The sequence below is a fragment of the Daucus carota genome, chromosome 6, assembly GCF_001625215.2.
Source record: "Daucus carota subsp. sativus chromosome 6, DH1 v3.0, whole genome shotgun sequence".
Classification (NCBI taxonomy): Eukaryota; Viridiplantae; Streptophyta; class Magnoliopsida; order Apiales; family Apiaceae; genus Daucus; species Daucus carota.
In genome coordinates this window covers 34,216,847-34,242,429 of record NC_030386.2, presented here as the reverse complement: position 1 = coordinate 34,242,429, position 25,583 = coordinate 34,216,847, and the positions used below count along the sequence as shown (strand labels likewise).

Genomic DNA, 25,583 nt, shown 5'->3' with positions numbered 1-25,583 from the left:
ATTTATGTCGAGTTTCAACATTACTAGTTACCTGAAATACTAAAGTGGAACTTAACAATCAATATTTCATTAAAAAAAATTGAGAATAATTTTTAGGCAAGTAACATTTTTTTACTATTTTTTTTTGACTGAATATTTTTTTACTATTAATAATTTACATGAAAACAACAAATAAATATAATCATGATCGGCATAAGTTCGTTAATTTAAGCCTTTATTAATTAATGAATGAACAAGTGTTAGTTTAGTACTCCGTGACCACCTTTGTTTCAACCACGACATTGCGGGAAGGCGAAGAAATTTTGTTACCATAAATGTCCATCAGAGATATGACCATTATACAAAAGAACATGATCATCCAGTACGTAGTTGTGAAGCCATACAAATCCACAGCTCGACCTGTAATGACCATCAATATAAAATTTGGCAAATGCTTCACTAGTTTGACAGGCCTCGTAATTTGAATCAGAGCATTCACATCAATCCAAATGCAGATCACAAGCCACAGACCGTTGACTGTTTTCTCAGGCACGAAGTAAAGATCAAAAGCAACAAAATATGCTGCCGGTGTTGCAATGTGCTTGATCAATCCACTTTGTAGTACCTTCACATTCCGCGAGCTCTGGTGGAAGGGAAAGAGGATGAGGTGAATTGCAATGAATGCGGTGGAGATAATGTAGGTGTATGAAGTGAGATAGGTGTTGTGAAATGTGGTAGCGGAGAGGAAAGATAGTGCAGAAAGCGCGGAAAAGATGGAAATGGAGGAGAAGATTTTGAAAGGTAAGGATGAAGATGAGGTTGTTGATTGAGCATTTAGCAATGTTGTTGTTGCCATTGATTTGAGGATTGAAAAAGATGGATAAGAATTATAGCTAGTCAGAGTGCTCCTGATCAAATGTCTCAATGTGTAATTATAGAAACGGTATGGTTGACTATGAATTTAGTTTAGTTGACTTTAAGAATTCTTGCCATAGTGTGTAAGTTGCAACTTGCAAGGCAGCAACCATGAAGTTTCATTTCTTGTTGAAAACTGTACCCATTGCAGTAGTACATCATTGATGGATGAGGCGGGGGTTTGTGGGGGAGGGAGATTTGCAGAGAAGAAATATGAAATTTAAAGACTTTTATAAGAGTAATTAGTCCCTGCATTCTAAAAATATAGATCGCTTGATTTTTTGGCTCATATTTTTCTAAGTCTTTTGACGCGTTGAAAGGCAATCGGTGTTCTGACATCTGATAGAAGTTGTTCTATGTGTAGTCGAGTCAAATGATATAAGGACTCAATCATACGATTCCAGTGATGTTATTATCAGTAACCCTATTCCAACATATCAAGGGCTTTGATGAGACGAGCATAATCATTTATCGTTTCACTGGTACAGGAAATGAGGAAAAGCTATTAAAAAGACATTTCTTTCTTTCCGAGACATTGCCTGTCTATGATTTTTCCATTGATGGGCATGGAATTAGGCTACTTGCCCGGAAGATGTCATAGCTTCTGATTCTTCATAATACTGCATTCTGTTTTTCTGAGTGCCCTGCTCTCTTATCAATTGTGGTAAAGCCACCAACTTGATTCTTATAACTGAACCCGTAAACAATCACAGACAATGTGGAGACTCGGACAATGAGCAATAGATAGCAGAGTACACAGATGCCAAACTTCTCTGTCAAGCTTCACGAATAGATGCTCAGATAGTCAATTTTCTGCTACATATTTTCGACATTACAGCATTTCTTCGAGCCTCAGCAATTGAAGTCGAGTTTTAAAACATACATAAACAAAAGAATTACTACAATTAAATTGGAGTAGAAGACAAATTACGTTATGTACCAATGATAATAAATAATGTTTGCATCTGATGCAGTCATGTACGTAAACTGGTAATCTCTATCTCTTCTTGCTGTTTGCAACTCATCATCATGTGTAGCTATAATCTCTATCCACCCTATCATATCGCTATTTTTCGCAAAATTGTGATGCCCATCTCGCACAATATTATATGCCACATCCTATATACTACTCATTAGTTATAAAACCTAGAGGGAAATAAATAAAAGAAATAATTTGCATTAGTTATTTTAATAAGAGCAGCCATCATTCTTTTTTTTTTTTTTTACGGAAAGACCAGCCATCATTCAGAACTCAAAACTATGTGTTACTTCTCCGTGACTCCGTCCCCTTTTACATGTCCCTATTTGACTTTTGACTAGTTGAATTGACCAAATTTTGACTAAATATTACAAATTATCTCTTCATTATTTTCAAAATCTAAAAGTTGCATATTAAAATACACTAAATATACTTTCTAATGATATCATTTTTATTATTTTTTGAATTATATGATATATGTAAAATTTCAGTCAAAATATAATCAATTTGACTGGTCAAAAATCAAACGGAGACATGTAAAAGGGGACGGAGGGAGTATATGAATATGCTCTGTAGGCTGTAGCTTCTTAGGAATGAAATTAGAGTGATCGCGACTTACTGTATGGGTGGATTATTTGTTGGCGGATGTTTGAGCTAAATTTTACTCCTACCTGGGAATACAGTAACATGAATAGCTGTTGTGTGTGAATGTGTCGGTAAGTTAGTCAGTCACGTTGTTTCTGTTAGGTTTGATATGAAATAATTTTGTGACTGAGATCAATATAGGTTAAAGTATCTCGTAAATATTTAATCAAAAATAGATATCTCGTTCATATTTAACTAAAAAAAAGTAGGGAAAAATTTAGAGAAGTCAATAATTTTTAGCATATTAATACAAACGCAAGCTATAAGAGTAAACTAAATATTAAATTTGTCCCGGAGCATTAACATTATTTTAAATTAAATAGAAGATCAAATCTCTTCAAAATTTAAAAATTTGGGACCGGCTTTTTCAAATAATTATAAATAAATTTATATTTATTGTTTGAGATTAGATATCGGAATTTGTTCCAATTTTTCGAACAAGTGACATGAGATATAAATGACTGATTTTAATTCATTGTTTTATGTGCAACATGAATCTCATTATTATTGAAGAGAGAAATTAACATTTAATAAAAAAATTGAGAATAATATTTAAATAAATAACTTTTTTACTTTATTGTTTTTTTTTGAAACAACTTTTTTACTTTATTGTTAATAATTTACATAAAACAAGAAATAAATATATAATGATCGATGTGCACAAGTTCATTACTTTAAGCCTTTTTGAACATATAACAAGTGATGCTTTAATAATCCGTGACCTCCCTCGTTTCAACCGCCACACTGCGGGAAGATGAAGAAATTTTGTTACCATAAATTTCCATCAGATATCTGAGCATAAAACAAAAGAACATGATCATCCAGTATGTACTTGTGAAGCCGTACAAATCCATAGCTCGACCTGTAATTGCCATCAATATAAAATTGGCAAATGCTTCACTGTAGTAACAGGCCTCGTAATTTGAATCAGAGCATGCACATCAATCCAAAGGCAGATCACAAGCCACAGACCGTTGACCGTTTTCTCAGGCACGAAGTGAAGATCAAAAGCAGCAAAATACGCTACCGGTGTTGCAATGTGCCTGATCAATCCACTCTGCAATCTTCACATTCCGCAAGTTGTGGTGGAAGAACAAGAGGATGAGGTGAATGGCAATGAATGCGGCGGAGATAACATAGGTGTATGAAATGAGATAGGTGTTGTGAAATGTGGTAGCGAAAAGGAAATACAGTGCAGAAAGCGCGGAAAAGATGGAAATGGAGGAGAAGATTGAGAAATGTAAGGATGAAGTTGAGGTTGTTGATTGTGAATTTAGCAATGTTGTTGTTGCCATTAATTTGAGGATGGCTGCCTAGTGATCAGAGTGTTCTTGATCAAATGTCTCAATGGGTAATTATAGAAACGGTATGGTTGACTATGAATTTAGTTTAGTTGACTTTACAATCCTTGCCAAAGTTTATAGTTGCAACTTGCAAGGCAGCTACCATGAAGTTTCATTTGTTATTGAAAACTTTAGCCACTGCAGTATACTTTTCTTTCTGCCACATATTTTCGACACACTTTTGTTCCCTAATATATTACTACATTTCTTGTTGCCTCATAGTAATTGAAGGTTAGTGTTAGAATATACATAAACGAAAGGATAACAATAATATGGAGTAGAAGATGAATTACGTTATGTAACAGTGATGATAAACAGGTGATCTCTATCTCTTCTACCTGTTTGCAACTCATCATCATGTGTAGCTGTAATCTCTATCCACCCTATCATATCGCTATTTTTCGCAAACTTGTGATGGCCATCTCATACAATATTATATGCCATAGGATTCACATTCATAATAACTACTACTACTTAATGCATTATATTATAGTAATAGTTTGCGTTGACAAGTGACGAGAATGTTTTTGTTGTTTTTTCCTGATAGCTTCGTTGAGTTCTTGACAGGATGGGGCTGATGTGTCAACAACCCAACCCAGATAAATTGACATCCTATATACTCATTGAAATTATTATATAAAGACTAAAGACATATAAAATCCCCAACTACAAAAAAAGAGAGGAAAGAATCAAAATTTTCCTTTTTGTATAAATCAAAAATTGAATTTGAATAAATCTTGAGTTTATGTGAGATTGGTGGCCTTATTTGTAGTGATCTCAGCAGCCTACCTATATAATGGGATCAGACCAAGGAGTATGCAGACATACAATATTCATCACCTTCTTCAGATATTCATCGTATAAATCCTATAATTCCTACTATATAAAAGTTTATGACAATGTCTTTGGCTATTTCCTTCTCTTCTTGTTTACCTATCAAATCCCCCCTCTCAACTTGTGCTCCAAATGAGGATGTAAGACCATTTCTCATATGTTTGAATATTTTTTTTTTAATTTTATTTTTTTTGTTTGTGTGCATTACATGATTCGAATTTTGTGTTTTTGTTTGCTGTTGATCTTTCTTGATCAGTGTTTATTCTGATTTATATGTTTTTGTTTACATTTGAAGACAATCTGATAAAGTCATAAAACTATATCATGGGATGTCGATCAACCAGGAAAGTTTCTCGACGATCGGTCTTTTAATGTTTTAATCTTTTTCGTATGAACTGTGTTGAATCCACAGGGGTGTATGAGTGGGATATCACAAGGTAGTTTTGGATGCAGAAGGGTTGTCAATGGTAATGGGAAAGTCTTGCTGTCTGGTAAGAAATTTGAACTGAATTGCCTCAGAGACAAAGAATTGGATGTGAAAGCATCAGCGTTAGCTGATAGTGTTGCAGAACTCGAGGAAGAGTTATGCTGTGAAAGTGGTAACCGTTACTAATATCAATTACCAAAACAGACACACTTGTATACATTTTTTATGCAAGTCATACGTAATTTTCTCTTGTTGCAGGTTTGAAGATTAAAGAGCCAAGTGTATCAACATTGTTGATGAATTTTGAAGCAAAGTGTGATCCTTTTCATTCAACGAGTATACCTCTATACCAAACTGCCACTTACAAGCAGGTATGTTGAGTTCTTAGAGCATGCCCAGTCTTTGTCTATGAATCCATCTAGCCCTTTTCTGTCAAAATATTAAGCCAGAGCTTGTGATTAGGAATGTGCACACTTGATTGTATATACAAACACATAAGTTCTCATGTTTCGAGTCATTTGCATATGTTTAAATCTATTAACTGTTTGCAGCAAATGTTCATTTTACTGCAGGGATATGTCTTCAGTCTGCTACATGATATTTTATACAACTAGCGTCTCGGAAGGATCTTTCCTGCTAGTTGTATTGCATAATTTTACTTTAGCACAGGCACTGACCTTGGTTTTTGCATTCTGTTTGCAGCCTAATGCTATAGAATATGGTCCCTATGACTACACCAGAGGTGGAAATCCAACAAGGGATGCATTAGAAAGGTCTGAACATGTGTTCTCCATTTAACATCTACTATCGTTGCCATATACTCCATCTGTTAAGCTTGAATCTCTTTCTTATTTTCAGTATCCTGGCAAAGCTTGACAAGGCAGAAAGAGCACTTTGCTTCAGCAGTGGAATGGCTGCTTTGGCTACTGCGACTCATCTTGTTGGAACTGGTGCTTTTAACTCTCTTTGCCTCTATTATCAAAGTTGTGCATATCCAATAGTAGTACTTCTTAAAACCTGTGGCTGAAATTCTGAATATAACATTGTGATGTAGCTATTACCTTATGTCTATTGTAGCATACCTTGTGAACGGTTTATTTATGAGCTAGACAGTTGTGCAGCAACAAGCTTTAATTTTAAACACTTTTGTGACTGATATGATTAACAAAATTGTCATAATAGGTGAAATTGTTGCTGGAAATGATATGTACGGGGGTTCTGATAGATTGTTGTCAGAAGTCATACCAAAAACTGGAGCCTCGGTGAAGTAAATAATTTTTTTATTTTTTTTAGTGGAACAGAGTTAATTCGATCTGTGTTTTGATACAGCTCTAAGCTTGAAAGGCTTAAATAAGTGTGGTTGCAATGTGCAGAAGAGTTGACACCACTGATCTAGATGAGGTTGCATCTGCAGTCGGACCCAATACTAAACTCGTGTGGATTGAGAGTCCAACAAATCCCAGACAACAAATATCTGATATCCGTGTAAGTACTACTAGTTTTACATGTTAAACCTTGGAGTTGTTAATACATTCATAAATATTGCATTTGGAAATTCAAAGGTGCTCGAATGCATGCACGGTGATGGTTTTGAGAAATATATGTACTGAATAGAACTCTGGCACTCTAATAAATTTCAGACTATTGTTACCATTTTCAGAAAATTGCAGAGATAGCTCATTCTCATGGTGCCCTCCTGATGGTGGACAACAGCATGATGTCTCCTGTACTGGCACAACCCTTGGAACTGGGAGCAGGTTTTAAAAAATTTCTATGTTCTAAATGCATTATTCTGTTTAAATCACCTTACATGATTTTTTGCTAACTTGTTGTGGAACGTCCGCTGTTTGCAGACATTGTAATGCACTCAGCAACTAAGTTTGTTTCTGGGCACAGTGATGTCATGGCGGGTGTGCTAGCAGTCAAAGATGAAAGGTTTTCCATAATATGTAAACTTGATCGTGACAGTTACTGTTTAAATCAATCATTGCAATCAACATTACTGCCAAATAAATAAATCTAAATATGAAGATCTGATATACAATAGTTTTGCAACAGACATGGGTTCAGGCTAAAAATAAAGGTTTTCGTGTTACTGGAAGATTGTTATCAGTATCTGCACTAGTATGTATTTATAATTGTGAGATCACATCTGTAGGTTGGGCAAGAAACTGTATTTTCTGCAAAATGCAGAAGGTGCTGGTTTAGCGCCGTTTGACTGTTGGATATGCTTACGAGCCATTAAGACAATGGCACTGCGCGTTGAAAAACAACAGGTACATTAAATTATGAAATATGTTACTTGAACTCAGGTAAGGAGTAGCGAATATGGCGTGTAGAGGGGTCAGATCATTGGAGACACTAAACCCCTTCCTATTTTGGACACAACACCCTATCCTAATTTTTTGACAAGGGTACAACCATATAACTTTGTTAAAGACATGGCAAGTTGGGCGTTTTCTTTTCTTCTTCTCTTCTTTTGTCTCATTTCTCCTTTGCTTCTTGCATTCTTTGTTCGTCTCATATGTGATCATTTTGTTGGTCAAAGCGTCCACATTCTTTTAAAGAATCCGAAAACAAATAAGTGTCGTGTCTGAGTGAATATAGTACATGATTAAAAGCAAAGAGCCCGAGAGCCTACCATCACCATCTCGCTTGACAATTTCTCAATTACTTACATGAGTCACATGTTTGGCAGGAGAATGCTCAAATAATTGCAGAATTTCTCTCCTCCCATCCCCGCGTTAAGAAGGTTCACTATGCTGGTCTTCCTAGCCATCCCGGATACTCATTACACCATTCACAGGTATCAAGAGCTTTCAAAACACCATGTAATAGTTATGTGAATAGTTTACCCCTTCATTTTCCTCTATAACATAGAACCCTGTGATGAAATACTTCCTGCAGGCCCAGGGGGCGGGATCTGTGCTCAGCTTCGAGACTGGATCGGTTGCACTCTCCAGACACGTAACTGAAAATACAAAGTATTTCAGCATTACTGTCAGTTTTGGTAATTATGTTTTTTGTCGGAGATCCCTATATAATATAACTAGCCTATCAGGATCGTATTATATTCTAACCGGCGGATGTTTGTTTAACATGAATATTTCCTACTTGCAGGAAGTGTCAAGTCCCTGATAAGCATGCCGTGCTATATGTCACACTCAATTATACCCGCTGCAGTACGAGAAGCTAGAGGTCTAACCCAGGATCTGGTCCGTATATCTGCAGGAATTGAGGATGTAAACGATTTGATCGCGGATCTCAGTGGCGGACCCAGTAATTTTTCTTAGTGGGTTCCTGGTTTTACCTTATTAATATAAATAATAAATATTTATTTAAATATTAATATTTAAATTTTTGATATTAATATTAAATGTTAATTTAAAAAACACCGGAAACTAAAAAGTATATATTTAGACAAATATCTTAATAAATACAAGATTTTAAATTATTTCGAATACCAATCGCCCAATAGTTAATAAGAAATCTGAATTATTGAGGTAAATTATGAGTTTGATAAATATTTTAGTGGGTTCCTGCTAAATTTTAAATTAATTTTTAACCGAAATTTACTTTATAATTACACTTTGGCGGGAAGTTGAGTGGGTGCCCGGGAACCCATAGCCAAGGCTATGGGTCCGCCCCTGGCGGATCTTGATCATGCACTTAGCACCGGACCTGTGTAGCTTTCAGGAATTGGACTTCTTGTGGTTTACTTTGAAATTTGAATGGAATCGTGTGGCTGTTTAATAGCGGGTATAGTGTTATTTGTATATGTGAAAATATATCATATTTCAAATTTAAAATTTTCAATAATATAATTTGATGTGTCATTCTATATTTTCAATTTTATGTTAGTTTTTGTATATTATGAATTTCAAATAAAATCTAAGTTCAATTTTTTTATTTATTCAAATTTAGGATTTTAAATGAAATTTAAATTCTCTTCCACTCGTAATGGATTTCAGGAGCAAGGATATTAGGATATACTGCACTATGCCCTCAATCTTTCGGTCATTTGTCACTTATTACACGTAGTTTAGTTCATGACAATAATGAAAAGTTTTCAATTTTCTGTTGCGATATTTTTCACAACCCCATCCACTTCTTGTCAGTAAAGATGAAAAAGCTAACTTCAGAGAGATAATTTTTCTGATTAACGCCTTCTCTAAAAGTAGCATCTCAACAACTACTAAACATAAATCGGCACAACAGTTCGATTCTCTATGAATGTAGCTAAAATCCATATAGTCATGTGGAGCACTTCGACGGAAGTAAATTTGATTGATGAAGCTCAAATATCGACAGATAACTTCCCCCGATCTCAGAAGTTTAATAGACTGTTAAAAAGCTAATTATAGTTTATACAAAACCTTAAATCAGTGACGTCACCAGAAACAAAGGGTGAACCAGTACTTGAAAAGAACTGAAAGAATACAGTTCATTCTATATATAATTTGAAATAGACGACACCAAAAGTACAAAAGAATTTGTGTCACAATTAGCCCATAATTTCCCTCAACTTCAAACAATTTTACAATACTAGAACTTACACGACACCATTCAGGCATTCACACTCACGGGAGCAATATAAACTGGCTAATGACATAACTTTCTATTCCATATAGATCATAAGCAAAGGCATCAAATTTAGTATTACAAAATATTTTAACTTCATGCTGCAGAACAAGGTTGCCTGTGAATCTCTACAAATCTTGTTCAAACTATTATAACCTAAAATCTAATTCCATTCTCCATGAACAGGTTATTTTTCAACAGCTTGTAGTCAATCAAAAACTTCTAAAAGTTCAGAACCACCAATCTCCCCACTTCTGCAAAGCTGTACACAAAAAGGCTGCTCCCTACAAATTTTCAGTTGAATCTGCATATTAAGAGATAGCAGATACCAATGAAAATCATAGAATCATATAATAAAGTTAAAAAGGTAGACACAAACATCATTGTGCAGACAAATTTGCATGAAGCTCGAGGTGGGGGAAAAATAGTTATATACATTCTATGATTTTCATTTAAAATCAAGTCCAGATTTAAAATTTTAAATATCCTCAAAAATTAAAATTAATCTTCAAAATAACTATTAATATTTTGCACATAAACATGCATGCAAAGTTATATGAAATCTATATTTCAAAATCGCGGCTAATGGTATGAAGAGACGACAAGACCAGACAAGGCTTTCTCAGTGTGAAAATGTACCCTTAGAGATATTCCAATTAATCACTGCCAAAGTCTTCATAGCTCAAGCCTTCTGATATAGTGTCCAACCTCTTCATATCTTCTGACCAACCAGAAATGGATATAAATTAAATCCACTTCTCAAATGCATGCTTAGTGCAAGAGATTTGTCATCTCATGAATACCTTTGAGCCCTAAGTATGATGACTTCGAAAAGCAATAAACCTTACCTTGATGTTCTGTCCTGCCGTTGGGATCCAAAAAGTTGTCTCCATCAGTTGCCAGAAAGGGTGACCTGGAAAAGTTCTCTAATATATCTGACATTCAAGATAAATAAAATAATTTTAGGGCATTCGATCCATAAGATTTTACTAACTCGCAACTATAAGACAAAAAAGAGAGTAAGATCACCATTATTTGAGAAATCAGCAGTCAAGTCTGACAGACTGAAATTTCTAGGAATTTGGCCTAGAAATCCAAATGAGGACGTGTCAGGATCCAAGATCGTCTCACTTGGCTGTTGGGGGTTGGACTCTACACCTCCAAAAGATGGAATAGATGGATCCACCATTGCAGAACGTGCTTCCAAGACATTGCCATTAGCACCATAAATGAACTGGGAAGAGCCTGCATATCCAGCTTCTGTTTTCATCATTCCACCATTCACTGTTGGAACCATTCCCAAGTTTGAGTTCTGAGCGAAAAGCATGTTTGGAGGGACATCTAGTCTTCTAGCATGGATGGACATATCGACTGAAGGTTGCATGCACGGATGAAGTGATGACATGCCATTACCAAAGGCATTAGATAAGTTGGAGCCAATAGACTGATGCAAGAGCTCTTGCTTCATGTCAGCACCTGTTTGCTCTGGGCCAAAGCATGCCGCATTTTGGTGCACTGCCAGCAAGAATCAATCAGACCTTGAGTATTCGAAAACTAAAAGTATGCAACATCAGGGCACAGAATAATAAAAAACTTCCCAAAATAAAAAATTAAATTTGCACCAAGTAGCAACAAATTGACCGTCATAAATATGTAACGAGAAGACGAGTAGATCAATATGACGTGTGGGCTGCATGTTTGTTGCTCAATTTGGAGAACAAAAGATTTATACTGCTGGCACATGAAATACATCAGACAAGAAGTGGTCAAATATCATCTAAGAAGCGTCTCTGACATTATGGATAGTACCACCAATTACGAAGCATAAAGCATATACAAATTACTACCTTACGCTAGCCCAATATGTCATTCAGTGCATATAGTTCAAAATTGCCTAGTACCACATTTAATAATTCAACTTTTGCACTTCTCTCATCTGATCGATTAAGGAGCAGTATAACAACTAAGAGCGTGTTTTGCCTCGGCTTTTATGCCTGGGCTTTAAGCCATTCGACTTTAAGCTGAAAAATATTTGTTTGTGTACATAAGCTAGAAGTCGGCTTAAAGTTAAAAATAAGCCGAAAACCGACTTAAAGTCAGGAGTTGGTAGGTTGTACTATTTTGATTAATTTATTTTATTACTATAATAATTAAATAAAAGTCGATTTCAATACTAAATTAATAATCTCTCAAATTTATTTTTGTTATTATATTTTTAGTTACTCATAAGTCACCTATGATATAAAATTACCCAAATAGACAATTTAAGCTGAGCACTTATCACATTAAGTCACTATAAGCCACAAGTCATTATTTTAAGCCTACCCAAATGGGTCATAAGTAATTTAAAGACAAGTTACTTTCATGGTATTTATGGTATTTATTTAATAACTTTTTACTATTTATGATATTCTATCACATTTCTTTAACCAATTGCGGCAGCTTATATTTTTCCCAGTAATGACTATATCAGCTTTCTCCAGATCACTGTTCATATAATAATATTGACCTCAAAACTGACGTAGAAGTGGGCAGGTATTGCAGGACAAGTCTATACCAGATTCAGTAACATTAAGAACAGTATGCAATAGTAGCAAATATCAGATTAGTTGAACATCTTGAAATAACCACAGAATTCTTTTATTTACTCATGTGAGTTACTAAATTTCCAGCTAACTATTAACATTACAACCAGCATCATTACTGCGTCAAAAACGCGTAAATAAAAAGTGGAAATATCATGTCTAATTTGTCTTCAACAATGCATCAAGGCTAAAGTAGATCATATCAGAGTTCTTAGAAGCACTTAATGAGCTGATGAGCAGATCAATATGATGTGTGGGGCTGCATGTTTGTTGGTCGAAATGGTGAACAAAAGGATTGACTGGGGCACATATACATATATCTCAGAGAAATGATTCAGTATCATCTACAAGCATCTCTGAGATTATGGATAGTACCGCTAATTGCGAAGCATCAAGCATATACAAATTACTACGTTCTGTTTGCCTCATATGCCATCCAGTGCATGTAGGTTATAATTGCCTAGTACCACATGTATGATTCAAGTTTTGAACTTCTCTCATCTGAACAGTATAACAACCAAGTAAATTGACGACAAATTTTCTCTCCATATACATTAGAGTCAACAAGAAATCACAGTTGGGATTTTAATAAATTCTTACTATCTATGGCACTCTACATGGCTTTGACCAATTGTGGCAACTTATATATTTGCCAGTACAGACTAAATCAGAATTCTACAGATCACTGTTTATATAATTTATCTTGACCTCAAAAGTGACATAAAAGTGGGTAGGTATTGCAGGAGAAGTCTATACCAGATTCAGAAAAGTAAAAACCAGTAAGCAAGTAGCAGCCACATATCATATTAATTGAACAAAAATAAAATAGACATGGAAATTTTTTCAATTACTTATATGGATGTTACAGAATTTCAAGCTAACCATTAATATTGCAACCTGCATCATTATTCAGAGAAAAAACAGTATTAAAAAGTGCAAATAGCATGTCTGATTTAATCTTCAGTAATGCATCAAGGCTAAAGTAGATCATATCAACGTTCTTAGAAGCACTTGCTTGGGTGGATGCCTACTCCTAGTACACTGATACAATGGCCCATTTCCTTGAAAGTCTCATTTACTTGTCCTTTCATATCTAAGGCCCAGTATGGTAACTAGTGCCTAGTGGCCTGAAGTATTGCCAACTTTAGCTGCAAAACTACATGGCATACATTCTAATTGCCCCAAAATCTACATGGTAATACTTTTTATCAAAAAGACACTTCATATATAGAGGACAGGGAACATTTAATAATAAAATTAGTAGACGAATATAGTGCACAAAACTGATTAAGCTCCATAAATTGAAGATGTTTAGAAACTAACTTACTTTGTTGGATATGGGATCCATTTGATATAGGAAGCGGAGCAGCTCCAATTGGGCGTATCTGATGCATTAGCTCAGCCTGTTTTTCAAGCAATTTGTTGAATTCTATTATTTGTTCTTTTACCACCAGTCTCAGATGATATGCCTCAAAAAATTCCTGATTCTCTTCTTCAAGCTTTTGCCAGACTGGTGAAATAATATATAACGTTAGATGCAATAATTGTGTTTCTACATATCAAATTAATATAAAGTACTCTTATAAATGTGTTTATTATTTATTATAAAGTTTAAAACTTTATCCATACTTCTTCTTTCATTGATTTCCACTATGCCACTGCACACATATAAGTTGACTTAAATGAATCTAAATTTCAATACACATTTCTCGAGCCAAGTTTTTTGCATTAAAAACTCAATAACATGTTTATTTTCTATTATTATTATTATTATTATTATTATTATTATTATTATTATTATTATTATTATTATTATTATTATTATTATTATTAAATGATTATAAAGCAGAAGGACACGTTGATAGAACCATAAAATCATACAAGATCATCCACCAAGAGGTGATAAGAAACCATCTCACTGACATGTTCACCATCTGGCAACTCATAAGTACTAAGTGTAAGTTCAATCTATACCCAATAGCACATAACTGTTAAGTCATAAACCTATAATTAAGGATCTGAACCAAACTCCCTTAACTAGTTTTAGAAGGAAAGTTGACCACTTAATCAATCTGATGACATTTAGACTATGTCTGAAATAGATAAAAAGTGTACATGCTTTAGAACCATTGTACTAAAGGAAGTTGCTGGAAATTCAGCTGAGGACAAGGGGAAAAGAGAAGAATATGTGACTTTCATATTATTGCAAACTACTCGAGCAAAAGCACATAAACAGGAAAAGAATTATTATGCCCATCCCCATTCTCTCTGTTGTTCTATTTGTCGAGTAAAGTCATTTAATATGTGAATTCCTGCCATTAACCATTATCTCTTTGTAAAGAATGTGGTACAGTCAGACACAATGCATTTCCAGCTGACCCCAACCTAGTTATCTTAAAACCAATATTTTATGTGCAGCAAAGGCCAAATAAATATATGAAAACACACCCTCTTAAAACATCTGAAACTCCTTTTGGACATTTTTTTACAAATTTTAGAAACACAGAACAGCCAAAATCATTTCCTGTTATTCCAAATAGTAAGATGTATCCATAGAAACGAATCCTACCGAGTTCGGTAAAACCAGGTTCAATCTTCGCTTGCTGTAAAAGTGTCCCCACAACTTCCTTTTGACTCATGTACAACTGAAGGCATCGTTCTATGAGATTTTGTACCTGCCACATAGAATAATATCCAGGAAAAGAGAAAATTCAATTGTTTTAATCCTTATATACCTATAATCCAACAGATCCAAGCACTTTAAACATGAAGAGCACCAGGACAAATTTAGGGAAAAACCTACATTTACACAATTAGATAGTTGGATTTCCCGCCTTGAATTCATAAATACGCTTACCATTTACCAGTGTTATGAAAAGCGCAAATCGGTTCTAAGCGACAGGAGGACCTTCTAGCGCTAAAGAGGTCAAGTGGAAGCTTAAGCTGAATTTTAAGCAGATTAATAATATATATATATATATATATATATATATATATATATATATATAAATTTTTAGTTATGATATTAATATATTTAAAAATAAAATTATGTTGTGATAAGAATTTAAAATTATAATATTCCTAATAATATATTTTTAAATATAATTATAGTTATATTATGAATAGAATTAATTTTTATAATTAAAAAATTAGCAAGTCAACATTATTTTGACTACTTATTCCGCTTAATGGTCTGTTTAATTTTCAAAGCCGCCAAATCACCCGCTTAGTACAAAATCGAAGCGCTTTAGGCATCGATTCCGCCTAGGCGGCCGCTTAATGCGCTTTTTAGAACATTGGTTTTTACAACACATCTTCCGGGATCCGTGCTTTTATTTGCTTAGTACAATAAAAACTTTCACAATTTGTAATTCTTGCATTATGAACAACAATAGAAATGTCAGCCCACTATGTTAAAAATACTTATGAACTTACACCGCAGAATTTAATACACAAATAGCTGAGATGGGGTATGTAAAGTAGTTATGGTGACAAAAAAATGCGAGTACCTTCAATATCAGATGTTCATAACAAAAATAATAGCATATCCATACATGCTTAACAGGTGATAACATAGATTAAATTTGAAACGATAAAAGTACATTAAAGAATATGAACCACGTCCAAGAGAGGAAAGAGGGAGAATTGGAAGTAAAATACTTTCGACAGCTTATATATCAGCAAATACAAAGCTGTTATAAGTTCAATCGCATATTGTACCAAACATGATGCTAATCTCAAATCTCAGGAGATTTTACATGGTACCACACCTACCACTCCACTACATTTTTTTTGGAAAACAGAAGCCAAACTTGAGAAGACATAAATGCACCACTAGTGAGCACGACTACGACTACTAGCAAATAAAACTGAACTAGTTACATCAACCATTGCATATCTTTTTTCATATTTCTGAGAGGAAGATACCTACCCCTCCAAAAGAATATATCATTTTTCACATTCCTATAAAATCAGAGACAATGAGATACGGAATAAAAACTGTCCATAAATACACAGTTTTGTGTCAATGGCTTACCAGCTGTATGTCCTGGCGCGAAACCTTCCTTATGTCCCCACTAGACATTTTTTATATCTGAACCTGAAAATAAAAGATAATATTCAAGCTAATGCAACTCGTTGGAAACTCGAGTATATATGCCAATTCTCAATTACCAGTCTCCCCTTTAATAATTACTAACAAATTAGCAATATATTTATCTAGTAGAAATTTTAATACCCTATTTGTATAGGAGAGGCACTTGTCATTTTATCCCATTATTAATACACCATACTTGCCATATTATCTGATGACTAATACACCATACACCATACACGCTGGCGCTATTATGAAAACTAGTTTATAACTTTAGTGTGATGCATAACATAAAAGCTAGTAACATCGATGTATATAACAATAATACCGATCAAATATCTAAAAGAAGAAACTAAGCAATTCACCAAGAACAAATATACAGTCAAGAAAACAAGTTTCATGCATTATAGAATATAAAAAAAAAAAAAACATGATCACTATTCATTCATCTAAACCTATTACAATTCACATCATGAAGGGTTAAATTTCTAGGGTTCAGATATATAAATATTTCAATTCGCCATTCCAGACATCAAATTTCCCAAAAACGAAGTTATTTAAAAACAACAATTGAACAATCACACAAAATTATTGAATCAGATAACATGATCATCTCACACACACAAAACTCCCTCCCTCTCTGTCTCTCTCTCTCTCTCTTTCTCTCTCTCTATCTATCAATATATCTATCTATCTCTATCTCTCTGTGTGTCTCCCCTCTCTCTCCCTCTCTCTCTCCTTCTCCCTCTCCCCGTATCTCTCTCACACACATAAACAAAGCGTGATAAGGATCACATACGACAAACACGAGAAAAGCCGTATAAACAACACATACAAAAAAAAAAAGAGAAGAAGGTAGTGAATTGAGAGAGGAACCTGAGCGAAATTGATGTGTGTATCGGTGTGTGTGATCGAGGGGTCTAAATATTTTGGATAATATGTTGGGAACAAATAGTTGCTGCAGCAGCTTAGTGCGGGTGACGTGGGCTAGGGACCGTGGGGCCTGGAAAACAACAGGAGTAGGACCCAGATATGATTGATCCGACGGCTAGGAAGAAACAACAGCCCCCGTTAACTAACTCGACCGCCTCCTGGTCAAAGTCCTGATTATTACTAGCTGCTCTACACTTATCCATCAAATATTTCACGCTCGACATGACCAGGCTGAATAATCAGGTCAAGGCCCAATTGGCTCTTGCTTAATGGTCCCATAGCCCAGTTTGAAAAGGCCCGTCATGCAGCGGCCATTTATGGTTCAATTTCCACAATGTTTGGCCTTTTCGACATTATTAAAATTAAGTACACATAAATAACACAACTTGATTTAGCAAAAAAAAAAATAACACTACTTGAACCAGCGGTTTTTACATGACAAGCCCAATTGATTGGCCTGTATTTTTATATCTTTTATTTTCTGGAAACACGCTTTAGAGCAATGTTTTGATCGGATTTGGTAAGTGTTTTAACTTTTTTTTTCTTTTTTTTTGAAAATGGTTAGTGTTTAACTTGGACTGAACTAAAGCTCTCAAAGATGCTTGCAGCTAGTTAGAGTTGTGTACTTGATTAATTGATCTGCACTCTGTAGTTTGTATTATAAGTGTGATAGGGACAGTATTGTGATTTTGAATTGCAGGTGGTGGTGTGACTATCCGATGTACTCTATGTACTTTGATTGTCCTCCAATATCCACAAGTTCAAAGAAAAACAGGATTCTATTTTAATGTGAGCACTATGAGCATGTTTTGTCCGTGTAGACAACAGTGCCAAAGCTGCTTTCATAGATTTTCAGTAATAGATCCAAACATAACATTTACAACTACATCACAATTTTTATATTTTTTGGAACTTCATAATTTGGTCATTAACCTTAAGCTCTTAGAACAACTCCAGCTTCCCTGTTTGGAGTCTTAAATCAAAATATGAGGAATAGGGAAAATAATCCACTCCAACAGTATCTTAGTGATTCCCTAAATCACTAAGATCCACTAGTCATGCCTTATCTTTAGGTAACCTCTCTCCTCCCCTAAATCTTATTTTATAATAAATTTTGAATACAAACATGTTCGCCTTATCTTTAGGTAACCTTTCTCCTCTCCTAAATCTTAGTATTTTATAATAAATTTTGAATACAAACATGTTCTCTCTCTTCACTTATTGCAACAATGGTAACTTTTAATAATAAAATAGTATATAAGGAATGAATATAAGGAATATTGTTGGAGGTGAGAATAGCTATTATTATCTTAAGTCACTAGGATCCAATATTTTATATTATATTTAAGGAATGGGCTAGGATGCTGCTGAAGATGCTCTTAGAACGCTGATTCTCCTCTCTCATAAGTAAACGAGGTTACTCATAATCAACTGAGGTACGTCAATAGGAACGGATTATAGTGTTTCAGACTATCGGTGCATGTTAAGACGTCGAGTGATGATTGTTCCATCTTATATCAGAAGAGTTTTAATGCCTTATTGTTAAAAAAAAGGGAGCATTCTGTTGAGTGGCTTTAATCCAAGTTTCACATCAGAAAGACAAAGAAGATTTTAATGTCTTATTGTTAAAAAACTCTATTAGTATGAGGCTTTTTGGGAGAAGTCCGAAAACAAATCCACGCAGACTATTCTGGCTAAATATATTGCAAATGTAATTACCCTTGTGTTCTCCGGTTATGATGCTATGGTATTTTGTTATATTGCTGACTTATTGATGTAGACTCCTGGAAATAGTTTAAGAGGAAGAATGCATAATACAGTATCATTGTAGTTTTGAGTCATTCATATGTAACGTGCCGAATGAGCTTCGAATTCAGTTACCTTGCACTTTCATCCGTATAAAAATAAAAGGGAAAATAGATTTTTTTGCCACCGAACTTATTATGTTTTTAGAAACTTGCCACTCAACTAATTTTTTTTTCCTTTTAGTCACTGATGTTAGGTTCGGATTTTTTTTTGCCACTAAAGTTAGGTTCGGATTTGATTATTACCATTTTATTAATTCTTTATAGTATTATTAAAATATATTGATAATCTGTAATATTTTGATGATTTGATATATGTCTATCTTATATATAGTACTTCTATGTACCTAAGATCATTTATCTTCGGTGATAAGAGTTTGACACGCATTTTACGGTTTCTAAAAGATGTAGTCTCATAAATTATTTTATTTTTTCTTCCAAATAAAAATTTAGTGTTTGAATTTTTATATGCAAAGAGAAAATCTCATAATCTCATACTATCACTACGTATTAATGATGCTACAATATGGCAAAAAAAAAATATGCTACAAAAAATTATCACAATGCTAATAATCATATCCGAACCTAAGTTGGTGACTAAAAACAAATCCAAACCTAACATCAGTGACTAAAAGGAAAAAAAATTTAGTTGAGTGACAAGTTTCTAAAAACATAATAAGTTCGGTGACAAAAAAATCTATTTTCCCAAAATAAAACGAATAGCAACATCTCACCAGTAAGGTTCCTTGTAATGCTCACACTACAATTTAAGTTCCACATTTCTTCTTCTGATTTGGATCATGCCTTAATTCCGTATTAAATAACAATTTAACTGCTGGAACTGAGTGATCAGCCGTTTTCTAAGTATATCAACAAGAATTTTCCTGATAATTTCCGAAAATTCCCTTGTGTCACTTGCCTCTGACTGTGTATTTTTACACCTACTCCCATGCGGCTATATATAAGATGCTAAGCTTATATTTCCCCATCAACAAGTGTATCCAAAGTTTTAATTTTTCGTGATCTTTTAATCACCATGTATAGAGTTGCGAGAGCTTCAGAGTACCTGGTAATCACTGGCGCCGGGATCACTGACATAAAAATAGCGAAAAAAGCATGGATTTTCCCGGGACAATCCTGCACCGTCTTCGATGTCTCTCCAGTGAACTATACCTTCGAAGTTCAAGCCATGAGCGCTGAAAAACTGCCCTTTGTCCTCCCTGCTGTATTCACCATAGGCCCGCGCCTCGATGATGATGAGAGCCTTTTTTTGTATGCCAAGCTTATTTCTCCCCATGACAAGCTCTCGCACCATGTGAAAGAGCTTGTGCAAGGCATAATTGAAGGAGAAACTCGTGTCCTTGCAGCTTCAATGACAATGGAAGAGGTTTTTAGAGGTACTAAAGAGTTTAAACAGGAGGTTTTCTCGAAAGTACAGCTTGAACTCAATCAGTTTGGACTATTAATCTACAATGCAAATGTCAAACAATTGGTTGATGTTCCCGGACACGAGTATTTTTCATACTTGGGACAGAAAACGCAGATGGAGGCGGCGAATCAGGCCAAAGTTGATGTGGCAGAGGCGCGGATGAAAGGAGAGGTTGGATCAAAGTTGCGAGAAGGACAGACGCTTCAAAATGCAGCCAAGATTGATGCAGAGACGAGGATTATAGCGACGCAGAGGCAAGGGCAGGGGAGGAAGGAGGAGATAAAAGTGAAGACTGAAGTGAAAGTGTTTGAGAATGAGAGGGAGGCCGAGGTGGCACAGGCGAATTCTGAGCTGGCAAAGCGAAAGGCGGGGTGGGCAAAAGAGGCGCAGGTTGCTGAGGTTGAAGCAGAGAAGGCCGTGGCGCTGAGGGAGGCGGAGTTGCAGAAGGAGGTGGAGATATTGAATGCATTGACTCAGACGGAGAAGCTGAAGGCTGAGTTCTTGAGCAAGGCCAGTGTGGAGTACGAAACCAAGGTAATATATTTTCGATGCAAAGGAAATATATAATTTAGCTAAATATAGAGTATCCATCAGTAGCAATAACAACTCACGATGAATTTATGAGCAAGATATCTTATACGTTTCTTAATCTAGCTCCATTGTAATTCAGGTACAAGAAGCAAATTGGGAGCTGTACAAGAAACAAAAGGAGGCAGAAGCTATTCTATACCAAAAGGAAGAAGAAGCAGAAGCTCAAAAAGCCATAGCTGATGCCACATTTTATGCACGGCAACAAGTAGCCGATGGGGAATTATATGCAAAGCGAAAGGAAGCCGAAGGACTAATGGCACTGGCACAAGCACAAGGCACATATATCAGCACCCTGTTGAAGGCAGTGGGAGGTCATTACGGTGCACTAAGAGATTACTTGATGATTAACGGAGGAATGTATCAAGAAATCGCGAAGATTAATAGCGAGGCTGTGAGAGGATTGCAGCCGAAGATTAGCATCTGGTCTAATGGAGAAAACAGTGGTGACGGAAATGGTATGAAAGAGATTGCAGGAGTTTATAAAATGTTGCCACCTTTGTTTAAGACAGTGCATGAACAAACGGGCATGTTGCCACCAGCATGGATGGGCACTCTGAGTAACGACTCTTGAGATTAATTCACTCTGCATTGTACTTGCGTATATGTTGGGGTACTGCTTATGCGTGTGTCAATAATAAAATTTTTATTGTTTTAATAAAATTTGTTAGATACTTCGATCTATGATGCTCCTATATCCAAATAAATTTTAATTTACTTTAAACAAAATCTTTAACTGGTCCAGATGGAATATATGAAACCATTTTAATAAGGAATCCATGTTGGAATAGCATCACAAAAGATAATCTGAACTAGTTCCTCTGTCTCAAAGATATGAATATAAGTCTACTTTATTTTTGACTAAGCAAAAAAGACTTTGATTACTTTATATGATTTGGATCCGTTACCGTTTCATCCGTCAAAGCAAATCCCTATAGTTAGATGCCGATCCAGTCAGAACATGTAACGTGCTGGGCCTCGAAAACGTATGAACGAATTTTTTTGCTAAAGCACAGCACATTTAGCCCGTCAGTGGATGCTTCAACCACAGAATCATTTTACTAATCGCAATTATAGGGTGCAACAAAGTCAATTATAAAGCGCCTAATTATACTATAATCCTCTTTCACACAACCAGGTAATCACGGTGGCCGACAAATAAAGGCCTAATTCTATATATTATAAATAAAACAACATTATCAATTGATCATGTTAGCATCATAGCTTTTTAGTCAGATATATCCAGTAATACATGTAGTTAACGTAAGCACATTAGAGAGACAATGTAAGGATGAAGATATATTACAAATGTGAGCAAAGTTGTTCTTGATGACCACACCAAGTTTGTTAAATTTACAGTCATTTTCTCAGTTCCTTTAAAATCAGGAGAACAAAAATGCAGCTAGTTCATGTACCAAAACATCAAAGTCTCTCTAATTCCTCTAATTATAAACCAGGATTAGAAATCAAACAAAATCTATCAGTACATTCAGTGTCAAATTACTGTGAGCCCATTGTATCTCCGCCGGGTTCTGTCCTGTGAAACTTCTTCTTCCACTTCAGTAGACTTTCTCTTCGTGTTATTGCTGTCATCTGGCTGAGGTGGTTCTGAAGACTGAACCTCTGGCGGGACTATTTTCTCCTGTGATGATACTTCCTCCTGTTCTGCCTTTTGACAGTCTCTGTTTTTGGTTTTCATCATATGGGGTTTTAGCTTATTCACATCGGCTAATCTTACTGGTTTAAGAAAAAATTCTTCAGCGCCTTCTTCCAAACATCTGACATATTCGATTCACAATAGTAATTAGAAAACAGTTCCTTTCGAGTCAATAATCATATTATAACTATGTGAGCTTCAAACATGTAGTTGTATTCCCCTGTAAACCATTTTGATTATGAAACTTTACGATAAACATAAATCATAGTTACTCAATTTAGTACAAATCATCTGTCACGGCATTACAAATCATTAATCACCTTAGTACCAACCATCAAAGAAACCACCAAAATAAACCAATACAAAGTACCCTTCTGTAGTTTGTAGGCATTTAACATATTTACATATGTACATCAGAAAATCACTAATCTCATTAGTAAAAACCGCAAAATACTAAAAACTCCAATCCGGATCACCCTTCTGGACAGACTACATCAATTTGTATTCAAGTAAACATTTATACATTTGTAAATCAGTACATGGTTAAGTTGTTATTACCTGCTGATTCTTGAAGGAACATTTTCAGATGACATGATCACTACTGGTATGTCTCTGAAAGATGAAGATTCCTGTGAACCAACATACATTAAGCTTGTTAGTTTCTTTACCTTCAAGGAAAAACATACATTACATTTTATTTTTTTTGCAGGGTGTATTAATTAATATCAATAAAGTGGAGAAAAAAACATTTAAAAAAAACGTAAAAGTAGTTTTTTTTTTAAAAACCTATGATAAGTTGTTCTGTTTAGGTGGAAAACAGGTGGAAACTTTTGGTGGACATAATTGAGATGGATGGCAGCAGACTATGAGTATGTAAGCAACTTTTCAGAGAATAATACTATGAAATTGAAATTGTGCATTATGAATGTCAGGCATTATTTTCCAGAAAAGGAAAGAATTGCAGTTAGAAAACGGTGAATAAATAGGTAGAGAGAATAAGGTAAAGCTGAGGAAGAGACAAAAGGAATACTATAAAGCAAAGCACACCATACCTTAATTTTCTTCAGCAAATCATAGCCTGTCATCTCTGGCATACAGTAGTCTGTAATTATTAGGTTCACTTCCACCTCCTGTAATACAGAAAAATCAAATGTTTATTTGGGATTATAAACATGGTGTAAAAATATGTTATAATCAGAACTAATCGATTAACGTAACAATCCAGAATATATTGAAGATTTTTTCCGATAAATTGGGGAATTTCAGAACAGTGCTACTAGTCACGAATACTTTGACAAGTCCTATTACTAAGAAATTAGTAGAAAGAAACCAAAAAAAAAAAAAAAAAAAAAAAGTCAATATCCAACCTGCTGATTATTCGGGGAGATAGAAGGTTCATTTGAGTTGCTTTCCACATCTTGACAAAAACCCAGAAACTCCAGAGCTTTGCTCCCAGAATCAACTGTTGTAACTGGAATGAGAAAAACAAATAAGAAATCAAGAAAGTCATACAAAAAAAGTAACCAATCTTTATATTTGTAAATAGTTTAGAAAAGTTTACCTTGATATGAAGCAGTTTTGAGAAGCCTCTCAATGAGTTTCCTATCTATGATGCTATCATCAACAGCCAAAACATGAAACTCAGACTTGGTAGTGGCCATGCCCATTGTAGAGAAAGATGAAAGAGTGGTGAAATAAGAGGGGGTATCAGAAGTAAAGGAGGAAGGTCTGTTGTGGTGGTGGATGGAGATTATATTGAATTATAAGACGAGCAATAAAAATGGAGAGCGCAGGAAGCAAGATCTGACCAGATTTCATCGAGAGATTTTCCGAAATTCGGTGCCAAGTTGGTTATGGATTACAAGGTAAGCAATAGTTGAAGGTGAATAAAATTGAAAAGTGGGGAATAAAATAAAAGAATGCATAGCCTAAGAAATGGGAGCTATAAGTCTTGAAGTTTGTTTTACCATGGTGTAGTGTGTTTATATATTATTTGTAATTGGCATGGGGATTGAAGGCAAGCCAAAAGGTAGGGTGGGGGCAGGTGGGGCCCGATAAAATCCGCAAGAGATACTGGTGAGGTCAGAGAGAGAGAGAGAGAGAGAGAGAGAGAGAGAGAGAGAGAGAGAGAGAGAGAGAGAGAGAGAGAGAGAGAGAGAGAGAGAGAGAGAGAGAGAGAGAGAGAGAGAGAGAGAGAGAGAGAGAGAGAGAGAGAGAGAGAGAGAGAGAGAGAGAGAGAGAGAGAGAGAGAGAGAGAGAGAGAGAGAGAGAGAGAGAGAGAGAGAGAGAGAGAGAGAGAGAGAGAGAGAGAGAGAGAGAGAGAGAGAGAGAGAGAGAGAGAGAGAGAGAGAGAGAGAGAGAGAGAGAGAGAGAGAGAGAGAGAGAGAGAGAGAGAGAGAGAAGAGAGAGAGAGAGAGAGAGAGAGAGAGAGAGAGAGAGAGAGAGAGAGAGAGAGAGAGAGAGAGAGAGAGAGAGAGAGAGAGAGAGAGAATATAGAGAGAGAGGAGAGAGAGAGAGAGAGGAGAGAGAGAGAGAGAGAGAGAGAGAGAGAGATAGAGAGAGGAGAGCAAGAGAGAGAGAGAGAAAGAGAGAGAGAGAGAGAGAGAGAGAGAGAGAGAGAGAGAGAGAGAGAGAGAGAGAGAGAGAGAGAGAGAGAGAGAGAGAGAGAGAGAGAGAGAGAGAGAGAGAGAAGAGAGAGAGAGAGAGAGAGAGAGAGAGAGAAGAGAAGAGAGAGAGAGAGAGAGAGAGATAGAGAGCGAGAGAGAGAGAGAGAGAGAGAAGAGAGAGAGA

The 25,583-nt window shown here is 35.4% G+C and overlaps 4 protein-coding genes across 9 annotated transcripts; 2 read left to right on the top strand and 2 right to left on the bottom strand.

Moving 5' to 3' along the window:
* Window positions 1-3,143: 3,143 nt before the first annotated feature.
* On the top strand, window positions 3,144-8,972 carry LOC108225237 (cystathionine beta-lyase, chloroplastic). Of its 2 annotated transcripts, XM_064079895.1 has the most exons (14): window positions 3,144-3,884; window positions 5,108-5,294; window positions 5,381-5,493; window positions 5,825-5,895; window positions 5,981-6,072; window positions 6,305-6,389; window positions 6,496-6,607; window positions 6,783-6,879; window positions 6,976-7,057; window positions 7,281-7,398; window positions 7,821-7,928; window positions 8,030-8,132; window positions 8,243-8,387; window positions 8,781-8,972. In XM_064079895.1, exons 1-14 carry the CDS (start codon window positions 3,858-3,860, stop codon window positions 8,809-8,811), a joined length of 1,371 nt encoding a protein of 456 aa, XP_063935965.1. In that variant the 5' UTR covers window positions 3,144-3,857; the 3' UTR covers window positions 8,812-8,972. The 2 variants fall into 2 exon arrangements, with proteins under 2 accessions (XP_063935965.1, XP_017255554.1); XM_017400065.2 differs by lacking the exon at window positions 3,144-3,884 and adding an exon at window positions 4,207-4,835 and having other exon boundaries at window positions 8,243-8,972.
* Window positions 8,973-9,728: 756 nt separating this feature from the next.
* Window positions 9,729-17,465, bottom strand: LOC108224639 (uncharacterized). 5 transcript variants are annotated; one of them, XM_017399318.2, is made up of 8 exons: window positions 17,258-17,465; window positions 16,325-16,387; window positions 14,858-14,963; window positions 13,616-13,798; window positions 10,733-11,218; window positions 10,552-10,638; window positions 10,343-10,424; window positions 9,729-9,987 (listed from the first exon to the last, which is right to left on the bottom strand). In XM_017399318.2, the coding sequence occupies exons 2-7, from the start codon at window positions 16,370-16,372 to the stop codon at window positions 10,360-10,362; spliced, it is 975 nt and encodes a 324-aa protein (XP_017254807.1). In that variant the 5' UTR covers window positions 16,373-16,387; window positions 17,258-17,465; the 3' UTR covers window positions 9,729-9,987; window positions 10,343-10,359. The 5 variants fall into 5 exon arrangements, with proteins under 5 accessions (XP_017254807.1, XP_017254806.1, XP_017254809.1 ...); XM_017399317.2 differs by having other exon boundaries at window positions 9,729-10,007; window positions 17,258-17,464; XM_017399320.2 differs by having other exon boundaries at window positions 10,343-10,421; window positions 17,258-17,464.
* Window positions 17,466-20,020: 2,555 nt separating this feature from the next.
* LOC108226889 (flotillin-like protein 3) lies at window positions 20,021-21,812 on the top strand. The gene is made up of 2 exons (XM_017401883.2): window positions 20,021-21,082; window positions 21,219-21,812. Exons 1-2 carry the CDS (start codon window positions 20,156-20,158, stop codon window positions 21,708-21,710), a joined length of 1,419 nt encoding a protein of 472 aa, XP_017257372.1. The 5' UTR covers window positions 20,021-20,155; the 3' UTR covers window positions 21,711-21,812.
* A 603-nt stretch (window positions 21,813-22,415) lies between these two features.
* Window positions 22,416-24,753, bottom strand: LOC108225098 (two-component response regulator ARR9). Its single transcript, XM_017399913.2, has 5 exons — window positions 24,355-24,753; window positions 24,161-24,264; window positions 23,846-23,923; window positions 23,352-23,422; window positions 22,416-22,914 (listed from the first exon to the last, which is right to left on the bottom strand). The coding sequence occupies exons 1-5, from the start codon at window positions 24,458-24,460 to the stop codon at window positions 22,632-22,634; spliced, it is 642 nt and encodes a 213-aa protein (XP_017255402.1). The 5' UTR covers window positions 24,461-24,753; the 3' UTR covers window positions 22,416-22,631.
* Between the last annotated feature and the right edge of the window lie 830 nt (window positions 24,754-25,583).

What these genes read in the sequence shown, in the direction of transcription:
- LOC108225098 (XM_017399913.2), bottom strand. Translation starts at nt 24,460, where the DNA reads ATGGGCATGGCCACTACCAAGTCTGAGTTTCATGTTTTGGCTGTTGAT. An exon ending in CAAAACTGCTTCATATCAAG is followed by an intron (nt 24,265 to 24,354) that starts GTAAACTTTTCT and finishes TTCTCATTCCAG; the next exon opens with TTACAACAGTTGATTCTGGG. An exon ending in TCTCCCCGAATAATCAGCAG is followed by an intron (nt 23,924 to 24,160) that starts GTTGGATATTGA and finishes TCTGTATTACAG; the next exon opens with GAGGTGGAAGTGAACCTAAT.
- LOC108226889 (XM_017401883.2), top strand. Translation starts at nt 20,156, where the DNA reads ATGTATAGAGTTGCGAGAGCTTCAGAGTACCTGGTAATCACTGGCGCC. An exon ending in GTGTGGAGTACGAAACCAAG is followed by an intron (nt 21,083 to 21,218) that starts GTAATATATTTT and finishes ATTGTAATTCAG; the next exon opens with GTACAAGAAGCAAATTGGGA.
- LOC108225237 (XM_017400065.2), top strand. Translation starts at nt 4,755, where the DNA reads ATGACAATGTCTTTGGCTATTTCCTTCTCTTCTTGTTTACCTATCAAA. An exon ending in ACCCTTGGAACTGGGAGCAG is followed by an intron (nt 6,880 to 6,975) that starts GTTTTAAAAAAT and finishes CGCTGTTTGCAG; the next exon opens with ACATTGTAATGCACTCAGCA. An exon ending in ACTCATTACACCATTCACAG is followed by an intron (nt 7,929 to 8,029) that starts GTATCAAGAGCT and finishes TACTTCCTGCAG; the next exon opens with GCCCAGGGGGCGGGATCTGT.
- LOC108224639 (XM_017399318.2), bottom strand. Translation starts at nt 16,372, where the DNA reads ATGTCTAGTGGGGACATAAGGAAGGTTTCGCGCCAGGACATACAGCTG. An exon ending in ACCTGGTTTTACCGAACTCG is followed by an intron (nt 13,799 to 14,857) that starts GTAGGATTCGTT and finishes TTATTTCACCAG; the next exon opens with TCTGGCAAAAGCTTGAAGAA. An exon ending in CGGCAGGACAGAACATCAAG is followed by an intron (nt 10,425 to 10,551) that starts GTAAGGTTTATT and finishes CTGGTTGGTCAG; the next exon opens with AAGATATGAAGAGGTTGGAC.